Below are 17512 nucleotides of genomic sequence, written 5' to 3'. Positions count from 1 at the left end.
GCACAAAGTAACTCATCCTAAAACTGGCATTTTAAGTTTGCTGCCACTCCCAGAGATAGTGGTTTTCGCAGCAAAACAGTAGGCATGTGACATTGCTGTGTAACTTTCAAATTATTGTTACTACAATGTGCTAATTTTAGAGCAGATGTGCGTGCAGTGCCTACATATGGAAATAGCATTTTGTACTGTTAGTGGGCACTTGATTCAGTCTTCATTCCAGATGGTTTTGCAACCACACACTAACAAAACTGAGTTTAGAAATGTTAATTGCATACAGTATAGAAATGGGAGTTATAAAAGGAACACACAATGCTATCCTTAAATTCAAAACAATTTCTTATTTAGGATAGCAGAATTGAGTCGATACCCATAACTCAGTGCCATTTTCACTTTATTAAAAAGTATTCAGACTGAACAGACTTACAAGTTCTTGTAGATATAACTTGGTAATTTAAACAACTTGCTCGAATAACAAAAACTTCTCATCTGTAATTTTTCTCTGGCCATTTATGCAGGTTTCCTGTATCCATGGGATCCATTTATTAAGATTTCTATCCTCCAGTAATAAACAGCTCCTACACTACAACTACCATCGGTTTTTAAAAAATATATTATCCACTGCTTAAAACTACGATGACGCTCAGTTTATTTTAAAATAGTATTGTACACAATAACAAGTAGTTTCCCAACAGAAAATTTTAGAAGTTGCATAAATTACATAGGGAAAGGAAGACAGAGAAGATACAGATTTCTGCAATGAAGTATTAAGCTATTCTAAAAGAAAAAAAAACAGCCAAATCTTTAGATACAATATCTTCACACAAAATTTCAAAATGTATTTTTTATCTGAGCAGCTACAAGCATAAGAATCTCTCCGATCTTTCTTTGCCAGTTCTTGATGTCTTTTGACACTTCACACCATAACTCTCCATGTCTTGGCTCTGCATTTTCACACCGCCTTTTCACATCCTCATGCTGTTCCTGTAAGGGAAGATAGATTAAAATGCATTTGAAGCTTGGATACTTTTTAATAAAATAAATCAATGTGAACCCAATATTCAATACTATTTACTGTGAAGATACAGCATCTACATATGGCTTTACTTGAAAGTTGTTCAGTCCATTTCTGAATTATTGAACAGTTCTGATCTAGGACTGGGCAATTAGTTATCCTATACTTAACGAAGTTTAACAGAAGACTATGCACCTTCATCTTAACTTGAAAATGTATTTAGGCAATTTTAGTTTTTTTTTGTACAGAATCAGGAGCAGAGTATATATTTAAAATTACTGGTTAGTAAAGATAATATCCAAATGCTTTATTATTAAAGGTAGATTTTTAGCTTACAGTATAATGTTTAATAACCAGGTTACATATTCAAGTTGTTTCAAATCGCTGTTTATGCTAAATATTTGTTTTTTCAATTCTAGAAAAGCCATACTCCATCCAATGAAATTGTATTATGTTAAATAAAACTTAAAATATTGATGCAACCAGACATATTGTAAAACTTACTGCCTAAGATTGAAGATTTCTGGCTCATGCTTATTTGTTTATTCATCATTGTTCATACTACTTGTGGTTAATGAATATTAATAACTCATTGGAAATTGTACACTAACTTTTTAAATTTTGATAATCCGTTCCTTGAATTATAAGCAGTCTTCATCTGCACCTTTTTAGCACTTGGGGGTCATTAATTTTCTATTAATCTGATTAACCCACACTCTCTTTATAACCTGTACTTAATAGTAAAAGTTCCAAAACAATTCTGGAACAAAAACTGAAGTTGCTGGAAAAGCTCAGCAGGTATGGCAGCATCTGTGAAGAAAACTGAGCTAATGTTTTGGGTCCAGTGACCCTTCCTCATTCTGGCTGGGTACTGGACTATGAGCACTTTTCTAGTTAAACAAAATCCTACCCAATATGCACAATATCTATGGTAACACCAAACACTTACCAACATGCCCAAGTGCTGTACATGCAAGTTATGTTCAATCAACTACTTCCATTTGGGCAAACCATAGTTTTAGGTTGAGATCATCTTCACTATATTTCAAAGTGTTATTGATTTCTACATCCCATTTCTTTTGTACTGCAGAGCCAAAGAGGTGCTTGTGAATGGACAATAAATCAACTTAGCAGCAATATTCTCATCTCCCATTAGTTTACTTCCACCAGTCATGCAATAGATCATGCTTCAGACCAGAATGCTGGGAAGTAACCAATTCCAACAGATGGAATTACACTTTCATCTGGCATACAGTGATGTATTTGGCAGTTTCAAAATGGGAATAGAATCACAACTATGCATCAAAACAAATCTCTCAAAAATAGAGTACTGATCCAATGAGGTTCAAAAATGACATCAAAGATATAAAGGTGGACACTTAATTAATTATTTTCAGTTCTCATGTTTTGACTGCATTGATAACTTTTGGTTACCTCAGTACCATGCTGTAGCTCAAATTTGTAAAACAGAGCCCAAGCATCTCCAAGATCAGGATCAATTTTCACAGTTCTGTGGAACCACTCTCTCGCCTTGGTTATTTTACGTTCACTCCAAAACAGTCTGAAATACAAAAGGAAAGAAATGCAATTTGAAAAGTAAAAGTACTTGCTATAAAGAGATGATTTGGTCTTTCTAATTATTTTAATGCCATGCTCTGACAAAATAAGCAGGGAAATGAATACCTTGTTAGTGAATACATACATGTGATAGGGTAACATTTTATAGCTTAAACTGGAAGAACAAAACACACAAATTACATAAATATCGAGAAATACTCATTCATTTTGAAAGTATTCAAAAAACAGAGATTAATATAAGTTATGTTAGAATTGATGGATTTAGTCTTCACTCAAATGATCTGAAACTTAAAATTTTTGGCACATTAGTTCTTATTCCACTAATTGTTGGCCATGTCATTTTTAAAACTTATATTAATTATAATAACAGTAAGTGAATCTGAACATAATTCATTTAAATAGTATCACAAATTTAGCATGAAACTATTTCAATCTCTCTCTTTAGTAGCTTGTGTACATACTAGAACTGACATGTTTCAAGCAGGAAATTCTTATGTTAAATGCATTAAATGTAGATTTAATTTTGCTTTTTACACCCTATTAATCCTGGGGTAGATATGAACCGCACATCTGGGGACTGTACAAGTTTTAGTGAAAATCTACGGTCCTCCTTTGTTTTTTTTCATTGCACACATGTCCAAGTTCTAGCTGCTGCAGATGGGACTAGATGTCAACACATCAGCGCCAACGTTCTCACTGAAATGTGCTGCTTTGCAGTTGCTCCAAGGGTTCACGCCAGGCTTATTGGCATGCTGGCTCTTGCTGACGGATCCAGTTTTGGAAGTTGCTCATGGACAGACGCTAGAGGTCTGCACTGAAGAAAAACAACAAGGGAACGTAGGCTTGCATGTGACTGGTGTCTGCGGAACCTCTAAGCAGCTGACTGACTGCTTATCTAAATGCAGAATTACAGTCCAAACAAATTCATGGTGAAATGGACTTAGTGTTGGTGCTCCAGAAACGACGCTCAATTTTAGTACTGGTATCAGATTTAGGCTGTTGATATATGAAACAGTGAATTAGTTCACTTTGCTGCAATGCTATGGCAATACGAGGCTTCCACATGTCATTACTTCTACATTTAAGCAAAAGACTCAACACAGCAACTTACTTTGCTACCGCGAGGAGGACATGAGGATCGTGCTCACATTTCTTCAGAGCATCTACACTTTTGGTCTTTCTTTGTGGTCTTGCTTCCAGGAAAACAGCTTCAGCCCAAAGAATACCTACAAATAAAACATTTCCAATACATTAACTGGAACAATGCAAGTCTTTTATAACAAATACAAAGAAAACATATTTATCTTGTGTACAAGGCACTCATTAGGCCTTAGTTGAAAAATTGTGTACAGTGTGGCTACCACATTATAGAAAAGACATGAATGCATTAGAGGAAGTGCAGAAACGATTTACAAAAATGGTTCCGGAAATGAGAAACTCAGTTCTGAAAACAGACTGAAGAGGTTGGGATTGTTCTCCATAGACAGGACAGGCTGCGAGGAGATGTGGTAGGGGTTTCAAAATCATGAACAGGCTGGATAGAATAGACAATGAGAAGCTATTCCAGCTCGTAAAAGAAAAAAGTTAGATTTAGTAATAAGCAAAAGAAGCAAGAGCAATGTGAGAAGAAAACATTTTTATGTAGCAATTGGTTAAGGGTATGGAATGCACTGCCCGGAAATGTTGAAGAGGCAGGTTCAACAAGGTATTGGACAATTGTTTGGTTAGAAATGCTGTAAAGGGATAAAGGGGAGTTGGCAGGAATCTATCATAGGTCCATTTCCTGTCACATTATTCACTAGTATTCAAGGATTTGGAGTGTGGTTTAGGATATGTCATGTTCTTAATACTGTAAATGTGAGTGATTCAGCCATTACTACAAAACAGTAAACTTAAAGCAATAAATCATTTGATCTTTATTTTAAACCATGTTGATGTTTGAAATACTGGGCAGAACTTTTAACTTACCTCCAAAATGAAAAATATCGAGTGGTTGTTCAATGGGTGGCCAATCTGACAATTCTAAGTTGATTCTGGATTGCTCATCAGTAATTCTTTAATTTAAGGTTAGGGACATTCAGTTGTTGAACATATTTAAGGTATAGATTGATCCATTTAGAATTTAAGGGAATCAAAGAACATGGCAAGAAAATGGATGATCAGCCATGATTTTGTTAAATGGCAGATCAAGCACGAAGGGCAAAATAGCCTACTGCTGCTCTTATTTCTTGTTCACATAGATCCCATATTTCCTGAAGAGGGCACTACTACGCTTTAGCTCTAAGTTATAGTAAGTTTCAGCAAAAAAAATCCAGAAAGGTGTATGGGCAAATACAAGTGCCAGATCTAGCAGAGTTAAAACATTGCCGAGTGCAAAGTTTAAATGCTGAATCACTATGACTTCACCTGACGAAAGGGCAGTGCTCCAACAGCTTTTGATTTCAAATAAACCTGTTGGTGTATAACCTGGTGTCGTGCGACTTCTAACCTTGTACACCTCAATCCAACACCGGCACCTCCACATCACGCCTGAATCACTGACAGCATTGCTACTATGTTGTATAATATACTGTTAAAGAGCATATCACCTTTTCTATGGTGCATCCAATATGAATTCAACAATGATATAGTGCTGAAAGCTGTTTGGCCCTTCATACCTCTACCCGTTTCTTGGTAGAGCCACCTTATCAAACTCGTTCTTGGTCTTTCCACTTGCCTTTTTTCACTCAGATGTTTATCCTTTTAATTATTACCAGAAATACAAGTTCATTGTGAATTTATTTCAAACAACTTACAAAGGCACAAGTTTTTGTCACAAAGGGAAACAATTAGTTTTGGATAGGCAAATTTGACAGGAATACCCAATGTTCTTGCTGTGTTTGCTCCATCTCTCTATTTTCAAAACTTCTTCATCCTAAACCTTTGAAGCACAATTAACAATTGATATCTGAAAGAATATAAAAGCTGTGAATTTATCAGCACTGCAGCTGAAAATTCACTAAAATGACAAGTTGAACATGTGCTACTGGTAGGATTTGAATCTGGGGTCCACCATTAAATTAATTTTCAGCATTAATTTAATCATATCACTGAAACTGCAACTTATTGTCAAATCAGTTTTAAGCCTGAGAAATGCTAAGGCATTGGCTTCGAAAAAATATTAAATAATCATTTGTCAACAGGTTCTCTGAAGCTTCCTGAGCATCAAGTTAAATGAGATTTGGCTGACACCTCAGAAGCCCCAAATGGGTCATTAACTGCAGGACATTTTGATTGTGACAGAGATCTTGATTGATTACCATAAATACGTTGCTTCACTAGTATTCAATTACACGCAGCAAAAGTAAACCAATTTCCCAGAGGAACAGAAAGAAAACCATTCTAAAATGCACCTAGGTGTAACCAGCCGTACTACTTACTGACAGGCAAAGTGGACAAAATTACCCGACAGGGAAGCCAGCACTGTCACAGTAATAACAGGCTAAACTATAAACTGAATTTATTTCTTGAAGAGATTTTCTTTAATAAAAATCTAATTATTCTGATTTAAAAACATTTATGCTGTGTAAGTTTGTCAATAAATGTGTCTTTACTTAAACCATGCTATTTGACTTAATGTAGAATCGCATTTAGGGGTCAGTTAGTTCTGTTGTTTAATTGGCTAAAGCACAGTGCTGTGTAATGCCAACAGGTTTCACAGGTATGCAGGTTCCATCTTTGCATAGGTTGAAATAATTCTTGTGGCTTATATTTTGGCTTTATTGTTTAGGCCACGATTAGCAATCCCAATGAGGACATTCAAGAGAGAGAAAACCTTTGTTTTATGGCAGATAAATTTTAATGGCTTTCTGCATATTATATAAATAGCTGATGGAGCTGCTAAGTTAAAACAGGAGTTCAAACTGAGGCTTTTCAATAAGACATGTCATTTCAATATTCAAATGTTGAGCTGGAATTGGAAAATACACTACTTTTGATTAATGAGCGTAATAGCAGAGCAGAGATGAAAAGTTGATAGAAAACCCTGCATTTTCTAAATGCAAGATGACTTTGAATATAAATCAACGACTGAGCATCCATTGCTCTCTGCATTGAAAATTCCAAAGATAGACAATCCTTTGAATGGAAACATTCCTCTTCAATTGTAAATAGCTGATTGTTATTTCTGGAGACTAAGACCTTCAGTTCTAGACTCCCTAGCCAAGGGAAACAGTCTCACACCAACTAACCAAGTTCCTTATGAATTTTATGTTTTAGCAAGACCACATCATCATTCTAAAATCGGGAAGATATCATCCTAGTCTCTTTCATCTCTCCTCATAGGACAATCACCTCATTCCAGGAATGAGTCCCAAGAATATTCATTGCGCTCTAAGACCCTAATTCTACCCTTAGGGAAGGTGACCCCAAATTGTATACACAATACTGGATGTCTTACATAATTGCAATGAGACTTGTTTATTCCAATCGCTTGGCAATAAAAGCCAATCTGTTATTTGCCTTCCAATTGTTTGTTGTGCCTACATGTGAACACTGACTCATGTACAAAGCACAGTCAGATCTTCCTGAATAATAGTTCCCAGCCTTCCACCATACAAAAAAATTGTTTTCCAAATTTTGTGTCATATAGTGGATAATCTTACATTTATCCACATCATATTCTACATGGTACAGTTTTTTCCCCCCACCCACAACCTAAGTTATTTTGTGGTTGTTCTGCATCCTCCTCACAGCTAACTTTCACACTTAAACATGTATGATCAGCAAACTTTGATACAGTATACTTGGCTTTCTCATGCAAATTATTGATATAGATTACAAACAGCTGTGGATCATGCAATGGACCCAGCAGCACTCCACTTGTTAATGCTTATGGTGCATTAACTGATTTTTATGCTAATATATTACTCTCCGTCCCACAAGCCTAATTTTGTGTGATAACCTCAGGTACAGGAACCTGTCAAATAACTTTTTGTAATCCAAACAGATGAAATCCACTGGTTTCAACAACTAACATTTATCAAATTGTTTGAAGAATCCTGTAAACATGTCCCCAGTAAGAGATTTGTGCATTTTCCTATTAATGATACTAGGCTACCTGGTCTATAGATGCACATTCTTTCTCTCTCTCATTCCTTGAATAGTAGGGGTACATTTGCCAAGTTCCATACACAAGGACTAGTAAATTCTCTAAGATCCAAAACATTGCATACAATATCTCTATCACCTCTTGAAACCGCAAGATTTTAACTCCATTAACTGCTCCAATGCCACTACTTTACTAAAACAAAAAGACTTTAAAACGCTAAACATAACTGAATGTGTGTTCAGCAATGGAAACAATCCCATTATTATCTACTGCAATGTGGCAAAGATCTGCCAGAGATCAACTGAAAATGGGAAACTGGGCAGATATAATTTAAGGGTTAATTTAGGTGAAAACTAGGTGTTAAATATGGGAAGCAAGTAATCACTTTTGTTGGGAGTTTGTGATGTATGAAATAGAAATAAAATGTTGACCAGCAAACTACATTATTGGACTCTTGCCAACTCTGGCATTTAGCAACCTCACTGAGCACTATTTAAAGTGACAGCAGGTTACACTACTGGTTGTTTTGCCTGCTTATGATTCAATAACTGCTTGGAGCTCTCTATGGTTTTCAAGCAAATGTGTATTGGGATTGCTGGTGTAATAAGTGAAAGGCTTTTTCTTAACTTTAACATTTCTGCACAAAGACGTTGTTTCTGGATGTAGGCATGCACAGCATGAGCCAGCATTCCCTTTGGAACGCGGCACTACTTGAAAGAATGAACAGAGACAATGCAGAGTAAAACAAGCTGATGGACGTGAGAGCTGGAGGAGGGAAACAGACATTCTGCAGAAGATCGTACATGTTTAGGGAATAACTTCCCTACCTGAGTCTCATGACGGAACAATATAAATTATATCTATACTTCAGATGTCCTCACGTGAAACGTGAACTGTTGCTGATCTGTTTTGTATTTCACTCCTTCCAGACTGGAACAACTGCCTTGCAATTTGCTGTTGATTGTCACACACAAAGGTCATCGAGAGGCTCCAATAAATGACAGCATACCAAGTTATATTCTCTTACCAGAGAAAGCAAGTCGAACAAGCACATGATCTCCCTATGGCATAGGATGTTACTGGCAGCACACACATCATATTGTAGAAACCATATGTCAACTACTTAAAGAAGCAAAAAGTATTTTCACTCCCTGACTGGGTAGCGAATATTGCAGGTCAAGGCTGGGATGCCTGGTAACACTATTGATAACACCTTAATTTTGCTCCAGTTCGTTGTAGACATCAAATCTAGACAGCACTCTTCTAGAGAGTTAGACAATAGAACGGTACAGCACAGAAACGGGCCCTTTGGCCCACAATATTGTGCCTAACATGACAGTCGTGGCTGATAAATTGGCAGTGCATGCAAGGCTTGAAATATGGATGAGAGGCTTGCAGTAGTGTTGAGTACATAAGGGTGAGGTGGGAGTATATGAATGTTCATTATAAGCTATGATTGAGATGGTTGATAGACAAGTAATGTGGTCGTGGTAACGTGGACAATAGCAGGGGTTAGTGGTGCAGTCAGCAGAATATGGCATTTAAAGATGCATCTACTGACTTTGACCATTTGCATGAAATCACTGTACTACTTGCAGCACTGTATTCAGGTCTTCAAGGCACAACTCTTATCTTTGATCTCCTGTTTTTGGTGCCATTGTTTTCTCAGCACATCTGGACTGCGTCTTGTGGATTGAGGATATAGGTCCTCCTTTCTGCCTCCTCCACCTAGGCCTCCATTGCAGCATGAAAAACTCTGGCGTCCACTCTCTCCCAAGATGTCACTTGTCCTACAATGGCCAGGACCAGCCAACTATAGTGCACCTCTCCTTTTAAAATCTACATGTTACTATTAAGCAGTGCTAGGAAGTTAGTTTTCGATCTCCCTGCCCGAGTGATGAGCACAGCCAACCAACACTGAACTGAGCAATAACTACCTGAAGCAACTGTGGAAATGACCATCGGCACAAAGTTGACATGTTGCCTGCCACTGCACTGAATGCATAGTGATCCATGTGTCCTTTCTTGGGACTATGTAATAATTTTCTTTCTGGGTTCAACAGCAATGCCAATAATTTCAGTAGCAAACTGATATCAGTTTTTGGTCTCTAATGTTTTTGCATGAAAACATTAAGTCAAGAAAAGAAAACATACTAAAACATCAAAAGGTAACCAATTTGAATGAAGGCTACAGTTAGTAAGTGGAAACAGCAGGCACATTGTTTGCTTTATTTCTGAAGTCCATGAAATGAACTTACCAGAATTGGAACATTCTTGAAGAGCCTTTGCCATTAAGGTATTTGAAATATTTTTCAAACCAGCCCTGTACTCTAGTCTTACAGATTCCAACCTGAGAAACAATGGAAATATTTTTCCAGAAACAAGTTACTCAGTGTACAAATATCAAAAAATCCAAAACTACCCTAAGTAAACGAAATTAATGGAGCAAAATACAAGTGCTAGCCATGGAAGCCTTATCCTGGCTCTTAAGTAGAATTTTTTTAAAAATCAGGCACTTTTAAAGACTTGGTGTGCCATTTTAACTTTACAAAACGGTTACGTATTACACAGGGTCAATACAGTGTGGAGTGGGGTGAACACACCAGGTCAGGCAGCATCAGAGGAGCAGAAAAGTCGATGTTTCGGGCCTAGATCCTTGATCAGGACTCATGAGGATTCATCAGAGTCCTGATGAAAGGTCTAGGCCCTAAACATCAACATTCCTGCTCCTCTGATGCTGTCTGACCTGGTGTGTTCCTCCAGCTCCACACTATTGACTCTGACTCCAGTATCTGCAGTTCTTGCTGTCTATATATTGCAGAGGCACTTGTTAATTAAAGAGCTATACGTTGCTAATTAAAGCCTTGCACTGCTTTACTTCATACCATAATTCCGGATTTTGTGGATTTTTCAGCCGTGCCTTTTCTAAGATAGCCCTTGCCCTTGTAAGATTACCAGCTTTCTCTTCAAGTCTGGAAAGAAGCAACCACAGGGGACTGGAATGTGGACATTTCTTTAACTGTTGAGAAAAAATATGCAATACAAAAAAATTAATGGAATATATACAAAAGCAGCATTACATTCAAATAAAAGTTATATAAAATAATTTTTAATTAAGGGGGAGATGATTTATGCATCATTTCAGAAATTTAAACAAAAAAGGTGAATTCTGTCTTTTTATGAAAGTGGATTTTCTTTAAATGCTCATAATTTATTAAGCCATTTATATTTAATTGTTACCAAACTTACACACCCCCTGATTATAAGATTCACGGGCTTTCTCGGTATTTTCGACTTGGTCTTCAATTTGACCCTTCATCATCCACAGTTTTGGGAAGTCTTCATAATGTTTTAGTGCTTCATCACACAACTCTCGAGCTCGAGGAATGTCTCCCAACACCCATTCCAATTTCACTGATTTCATGAATACCTACAAAAAGCAGAGAAAGATTAATAACCATTACTTTGTCTAGAGTGGGACATGAAAGAAAATTAAATGCCTGAAATATAAAATGCAGACTTCCATAGACAATTTTTCAGTGTCCCTTTTTACTTTCACACGATCAAATATACTTGAATTAGGACTTGTGTGTGTGTTTTCCTACGCTTCGAATAAATTAGTCAAATTTTAGTAACTGGGCGGCAAGTTTGTGCATTTAAAATGAGAGCTATATTATTCTTACGTGCCTGCTGTGGAAGTAAACAAAAACCTGATGCCTTACTCATACGATTCACCTTCATTATTGTTGTTAAGACTGTGACAGGAGGAATAAAATGGCAATCAAGCCTCATGACTCCTTCAGTCACACCATTAGTATAAATCAGTTGATTCTGTCACCAAAGTGGCTAATTGTCTTTCGCCTCTTCTATCCAGAATAAACATAGAAGATAGGAGCAGGAGGCGGCCATTCGATCCTTCAGGCTTGCTCTGCCATTCATCACAATCATGGATGATTGTTCAACTCAATAGCCTAATCCTGCTTTCTCCCCATGACCTTTGATCCTGTTTGCCTTAAGAGATATATCTAGCCGCCTCTTGAATACACTCAATGTTTTGGCGTCAACTACTTCCTGCAGTAATGAATTCCAAAGCCTCACCACTCTTTGGGTGAAGAAATGTCTCCTTATCTCCATCCCAAATGGTCTATTCCGAATCCTCAATGTGACCCCGGTTCTGGACATGTCGACCATCAGGAACATCCTCCTTGCATCTAACCTGTCTATAGTCCTGTTCAAATTTTATGTCTCAATGAGATCTCCCACCCCCTCATTCATCTGGATTCCAGCAAAATCAATTCTAACCCAGTCAATCTCTCCTCATATGTCAGTCCCACCGTCCTGGAACCAGTCTGGTAAACCTTCGCTGCACTCCTTTGAGATTGACAGCATCCTTCCTCAGAAAAGGAGGCGAAAGCTGCACACAATATTCTAGGTGTGGCCTCACCAAAGCCCTGTATAACTGCAACAACACATCCCTGCCCCTGTACTCGAAACCTCTCGCAATGAAGGCCAACATACCATTTGCCTTTGCTAGCCCCTGCTGCACCTGCATGCTTACCTTCAGTGACTGGTGCACAAGGACACCCACGTCCTACTGCACACCCACTCTCCTAATTTACAGCCATTCAGGTAGTAACTTGCCATTTTGTTTTTGCTTCCAAAGTGAATAACCTCACATTTATCCAAATTATACTGCATCTGCCACTGATTTGCCCACTTACCCCATCTGTCTAGATCATGCTGAAGGATCTCTGCATCTTCGTCACAGTTCACCTTCCCACCCAATTTGGTATCAGCTGCAAACTTTTGAGATGTTACATTTTGTTCCCTCTTCCAAATCATTAATATATATTGTGAATAACTGGGGTCCCAACACTGATCCCTGTGACACCCCGCTAGTTACTGCCAGCTAATTTGAAAAGGACCCACTAATTACTACTGTTTCCTCTCTGCCAAACAGTTTTCTATCCATCTCAATATACTTCCCCCATCCCATGCACTTTAATCTTGCACAATAATCTCTTATGTGGGACTCTGTCAAACGTTTTCTGAAAGTCCAAATATACCAGTGACTGGCTGCCCCGTCAACTCTACTATGTTACATATTCATAGAATTCCAACAGATTTGTCAAGCATGATTTCCCCTTCATAAATCCATGCTGACTCGGTCTGATTCTGCCACTGCTTTCTAAATGATCTGCTATAAAGTCCTTGAAAATGGATTCCAGAATTTTCCCCACTACTGATGTTCAACCTGTTCGAGTCTTTAGAATCCTGGAAGATGACAACCAATGCATCCACTTTTTCTAGAGCTACTTCCTGAAGTACTCTGGGATGTAGATTATCAGCCCTGGGGATTTATCTGCCTTCAATCCCAACAATTTTCCCACCACCACTTCTCTACTAATATTGATCTCCCTCAATTTTCATTCTCACTAAATCATGCATTCTCCAACATTTCTGGTATCTGATTTGTGTCCTCTTTTGTGAGGACAGAACCAAAGTATGTATTCAGTCGCTCAGCCATTTCTTTGTCCCCTATTACACATTTCCCCATTTGTGTCTGCAGGGAACCTACATCTGCCTTCACCAATCTCGTTCTCTTCACGTACCGACAGAAACTCTTAGTGTCAGTCTTTATGTTCCCTGCAAGCTTACTTTTGTACTGTATTTTCCCCTTCTTAATCAATCCATTGGTCCTTCTTTGCTGAATTCTGAACTGTTCCCAATCGTCAGACATATTTTTTCTTGGCCGACCTGTATGCTTCTTCCTTGGATCGGATACTATCTCTAATTTCCTTTGTAAGCCATGGATTGGTCCTCTTACCCAATCTGCTTTTCTGTCAGACAGGAAAAAATAGTTGTTGCAGTTTCCCCATGCGTTCCTTTTATCCCCATTGCCTATCCACTGTCATCCCTTTAAGTAACTCTCTTCAATCTATCAAGGCCAACTCTCACCTCATATCTTCATAGTTTCCTTTATTAAGATTCAGCACCCTAGTCTCTGAATCAACTATTCAGATGGAGAGTGAGGTAAAGAAAATTCTATCATATTATGGCCCGCTCATCCCCAAGGGGTCTTGCACAGCTAGATTGGCAATGATTCCCTTCTCATTACACAGTACCCAGTCTGAGTCTAATAGGAGAGGCTTCCACCAGGATTATTTAACAAACCATTTATTTTAACACAATGTGTTCTTAAAGCAATTGGCAAATGTGTAACATTGTGGGTATAATCAGAATTAGATGTATATCCCTTTAAATCCGAACAGAGTCAGAGACGCATGCACACGACACAAAAGACAGCAGTCTCTGCAGAGATGATGTTTCTAAAAAGGTAAACAAAAATAAAAATAGTCTTTGATGGCCAAGGGTCTGAAAGCAAATGATATAATTTGATAACTTTTTGTTGTCCATCAGGTTTCCTATTGGCAAAACTGAATTGCTGACAGCTATAGACAATGAAAGATCTTCAGTTCATATTCAGAAACCGAGCTGGTTCTGAATTTTTGAAATGTAGCCACAGTTCAGCATTTCAGTTACTGACATTTGAAAGCATTTAGGATCCCAGAAACCTCAGAGGGGGAGAGAAAATTGTAGCTCCTAGTATTTCTTCCTTACTTAATTTTCTTTTTATACACAGCCAAGTCCAGAGAGAGTTAGCAGACAACCATTAGCTGAGAAATCCCCATAAGCTTTTTAAAGCCAGAATTTCCAAGTATTAAGGGCCATAAACTCTATCTTTTACTTTCCTAAAAAGAAATGCTTGCTTTTTTCCCCCCGCCCTCGCAAAGTCACGACTTTCTGTAAACAACAGGTAAAACAAAGCATACATTAAACAGTTGACTTAATTTCAATGAAATCACATGGTTAAAAAAATACCCTTTCAAGGTACAGATGAGATAGGAAGTATAGAAAGGGGAGCGAGGCAGTAGAGGGAGTGGCATTTTTGATTAGGGATAACATTACGGTTGTACTTAGGGAAGATATTGCTGGGAATACGATCAGGGAAGTTATTTGAGTGGAACTAAGAAATAAGAAAAGGGATGATCACCTTATTGGGATTGTATATAGACACCCCACCCCCATATCTGTCAGCGGGAAATTGAGAAACAAATTTGAGAGGAGATCTCAGTTATCTGTAAGAATAATAAGAAGTGGTTATGGTAGGAGATATTAACTTTCCAAACACAGACTAGCACTGCCATAGTGTTAATGGCTTGGATGGAGGGGAATACAGGAAAATTCTCTGATTCAGTATGCGTATATACCTACTACAGAAGGTGCAAAACTTGACTTGCTCCTGGGAAATAAGGCAGGCAGGTGACCAAGTTGTCAGCGGGACCAGTGACCATAATTCTATTAGTTTTAAAATAGCAATGGAAAAGGATAGACCAGATATAACAGTTAAAATTCTAAACTGCAGGAAGGCCAATTTTAATGGCATTAAGCAATAACTTTCAAAAGGGTGTTCACAGGTAAAGGGAGGCTGGAAAATAAGAAGCCTTCAAAAATGAGATAAATGAGAGTCTAGAGGCAGTATGTTCCTGTTAAGGTGAAGAGCAAGGCTGGATGACTAGAGAAGGAAGCATATGTCAGGTACAGACAGCAGAGATCGAGTGAATCCCTAGAAGAGTACAAAGACAGTAGGTATGTACTCAAAAGGTAAATCAGGAGGGCAAAAAGGGACATGAGATAACTTTGGCAAATGGGGTTAAGGAAAATCCAAAGGGATTCTGCAAATGTATTGAGAAGGCTGAGGATTGAACATGTGGAGGTTTATAAAATCATGAGGGGCATAGAGAGGGTAAACAGTCAAGGTCTTTTACTCAGGGTGGGTGAGAGGGGCAAGATTTAAAACAGACCTAAGGGGCAACTTCTTCATGCAGAGGGTGGCACATATATGGAACAAACTGCCAGAAGAGGAGGAGGAGGCTGGTAAAATAACAACGTGTGAAAGGCATTTGGATGGGTATACAAATATGAAGTGTTTAGAGGGATATGGGCCAAATGCTAGCAAATGGGACTAGATTTACTTAGAATATCTGGTTGGCATGGGCAAGCTGGGCCGAGGGGTCTGTTTCTGTATTGTACACCTCTACAACGAATACAGAAGATATTCAAACAGTTCTATATCTTCCAGTCTACCACATCGTTTTCAAATATAACTATGTATGCCCAACACTGGGAGACTGGGACACATTATTTTCATCTCAAGCCAAGAAGCAGACAGCTTTTTATTGATTTTTGTACGTGTTCAGGCATGTTCTGTTATTTTTGCTTCTGTAACAAAAGCTCAATGAAATTACACAAGTATGCATGTGGCTTTAGTTTTAGATTAATTTAATGAATGCAAGTTAACATCTGTCTCCATAGAAGCTAATACTTTATCCAGAAAATCATTGAAATACTTACTGACTCCTTTCGGAAGGGGATTGACAGGCACAATCTCAGACCTGACAACTCTGTTGAGGTGATGTACTGTAATAAACAGTTAGGTAGCAAGAAGACAGGAAAGGGTAATTTCAGTCCCTCAAAAATATTACCTTCATACAAGTTAACCATTTACTTTCTGGTTAAAAATTTGGCCTCCTACTCAACTTTTCCACTAATGCATATGATACTCCCTAAGCTATGTCGTGGTATTGGTAAATTTTTGTAATTCTTTAATCTTGAGTCTTGACTGCTGAATTACAGGTAGCTTTATAAAAAGGTTTTAGCTGAACTCCAGTGTTTTGATAAAATCAAACACTAGTTTGAGGTTACTGCTGTTTATAATTAAATAATTTTATTTGAGGTGGGAATATTATTAGTAGGTCTATGCTTTTGAACTACAACTTCAATGTAACAGGTAAGGACATTAATTCACGTAGAATGGTTTGGTTCAGTGGATAAAGATGATGTTGCTTAACACAGCTAGAGTGTCAAAGAAATAGGCATATTGATCAAAAGTCCAGATTACAGACCAACTGACATTTCTTGAAATAAAACTAAAACAAAAGACATTTTGTAAAAGTCTAAATGATTCTTTACCCATCTCTACTCTTAAATGTTTTGGCTCACGATTGCGAGCACTCTATGAAAGTAATTGGAATGTCAGGATGTATAATTAAACCAGAAGACAGGATCTTTGGAGTGGAGCCTTCAATTTTTGTGCCCCTGTTGCAGTAAATGTAAAACTATTACAGGGAGTTGAAAGGTGTATGAGACAGACTTCTGAAGTAAGGGTGGGGGACTATTCCCCAGCCCTAAAAGCTTTCAAGATGATTATAAGTGTCCTTTTGCTAACTGCTGTAATGTAAGTACACCCCACAGTCTTTGAAGACCCTAAGACAAAAGAGAAGTAGGCCATTCAGCCCATCGAATCTACTCTGCAATTTAATGTCATCATGACTGATCTGATAATCCTCAATTCCAATTTCCTGTTTTTTCCGTGATGCTTGATTCCCTTACTGATGAAAAATCTCTCTACTTCAGCCTTGAATATGCTTAAGGCAATATTAAGGCATACTATTTGCATATGCAAACTCAGCCACAACGGCTGTCTGCAGTAAAAAAATCCACAGATTCACTACCCTCAGAAGAAATTTCTCCTCATCTCTGTCTTAATTGTGCAATCCCCTATTTTGAGATTATGTCCCCTGGTCCCAGACACTCTCATAAGGGGGAAAACAACCTTTCAGCATCTACAAGGAGCAGATCCAAAATGCCTCCAATGCCAGTCTATCTTCCTATAAATAAGGGGCCAGAAACTGTTCACAGTATTCCAGCTGCAGTCTGACTCATGCAATGTATGGATTTAGCAAAACTTCCCTAATTTTATACTCCGTTTC

General features: G+C 37.9%; 1 protein-coding gene across 1 annotated transcript in view; it reads right to left on the bottom strand.

Annotated features, from left to right (window-relative positions):
* Positions 1-374: 374 nt before the first annotated feature.
* LOC109928483 (PRP6 pre-mRNA processing factor 6 homolog (S. cerevisiae)) overlaps positions 375-17512 on the bottom strand; it is a 94537-nt gene continuing 77399 nt past the window's right edge. The window contains exons 9-15 of the mRNA XM_048608565.1: positions 16095-16225; positions 10933-11109; positions 10565-10698; positions 9938-10029; positions 3702-3816; positions 2447-2573; positions 375-981 (exon numbers count right to left, since the gene is read on the bottom strand). Of these exons, the coding sequence (XP_048464522.1) occupies positions 829-981; positions 2447-2573; positions 3702-3816; positions 9938-10029; positions 10565-10698; positions 10933-11109; positions 16095-16225 (929 nt within the window). The 3' untranslated portion in view covers positions 375-828. The remainder of the gene's footprint in view (positions 982-2446; positions 2574-3701; positions 3817-9937; positions 10030-10564; positions 10699-10932; positions 11110-16094; positions 16226-17512) is intronic.

Source organism: Rhincodon typus, chromosome 19, assembly GCF_021869965.1.
Source record: "Rhincodon typus isolate 14 chromosome 19, sRhiTyp1.1, whole genome shotgun sequence".
In the NCBI taxonomy this organism is placed as follows: Eukaryota; Metazoa; Chordata; class Chondrichthyes; order Orectolobiformes; family Rhincodontidae; genus Rhincodon; species Rhincodon typus.
The sequence above is the reverse complement of the archived record's forward strand: the minus strand, read 5'-3'. Positions and strand labels throughout refer to the sequence as shown.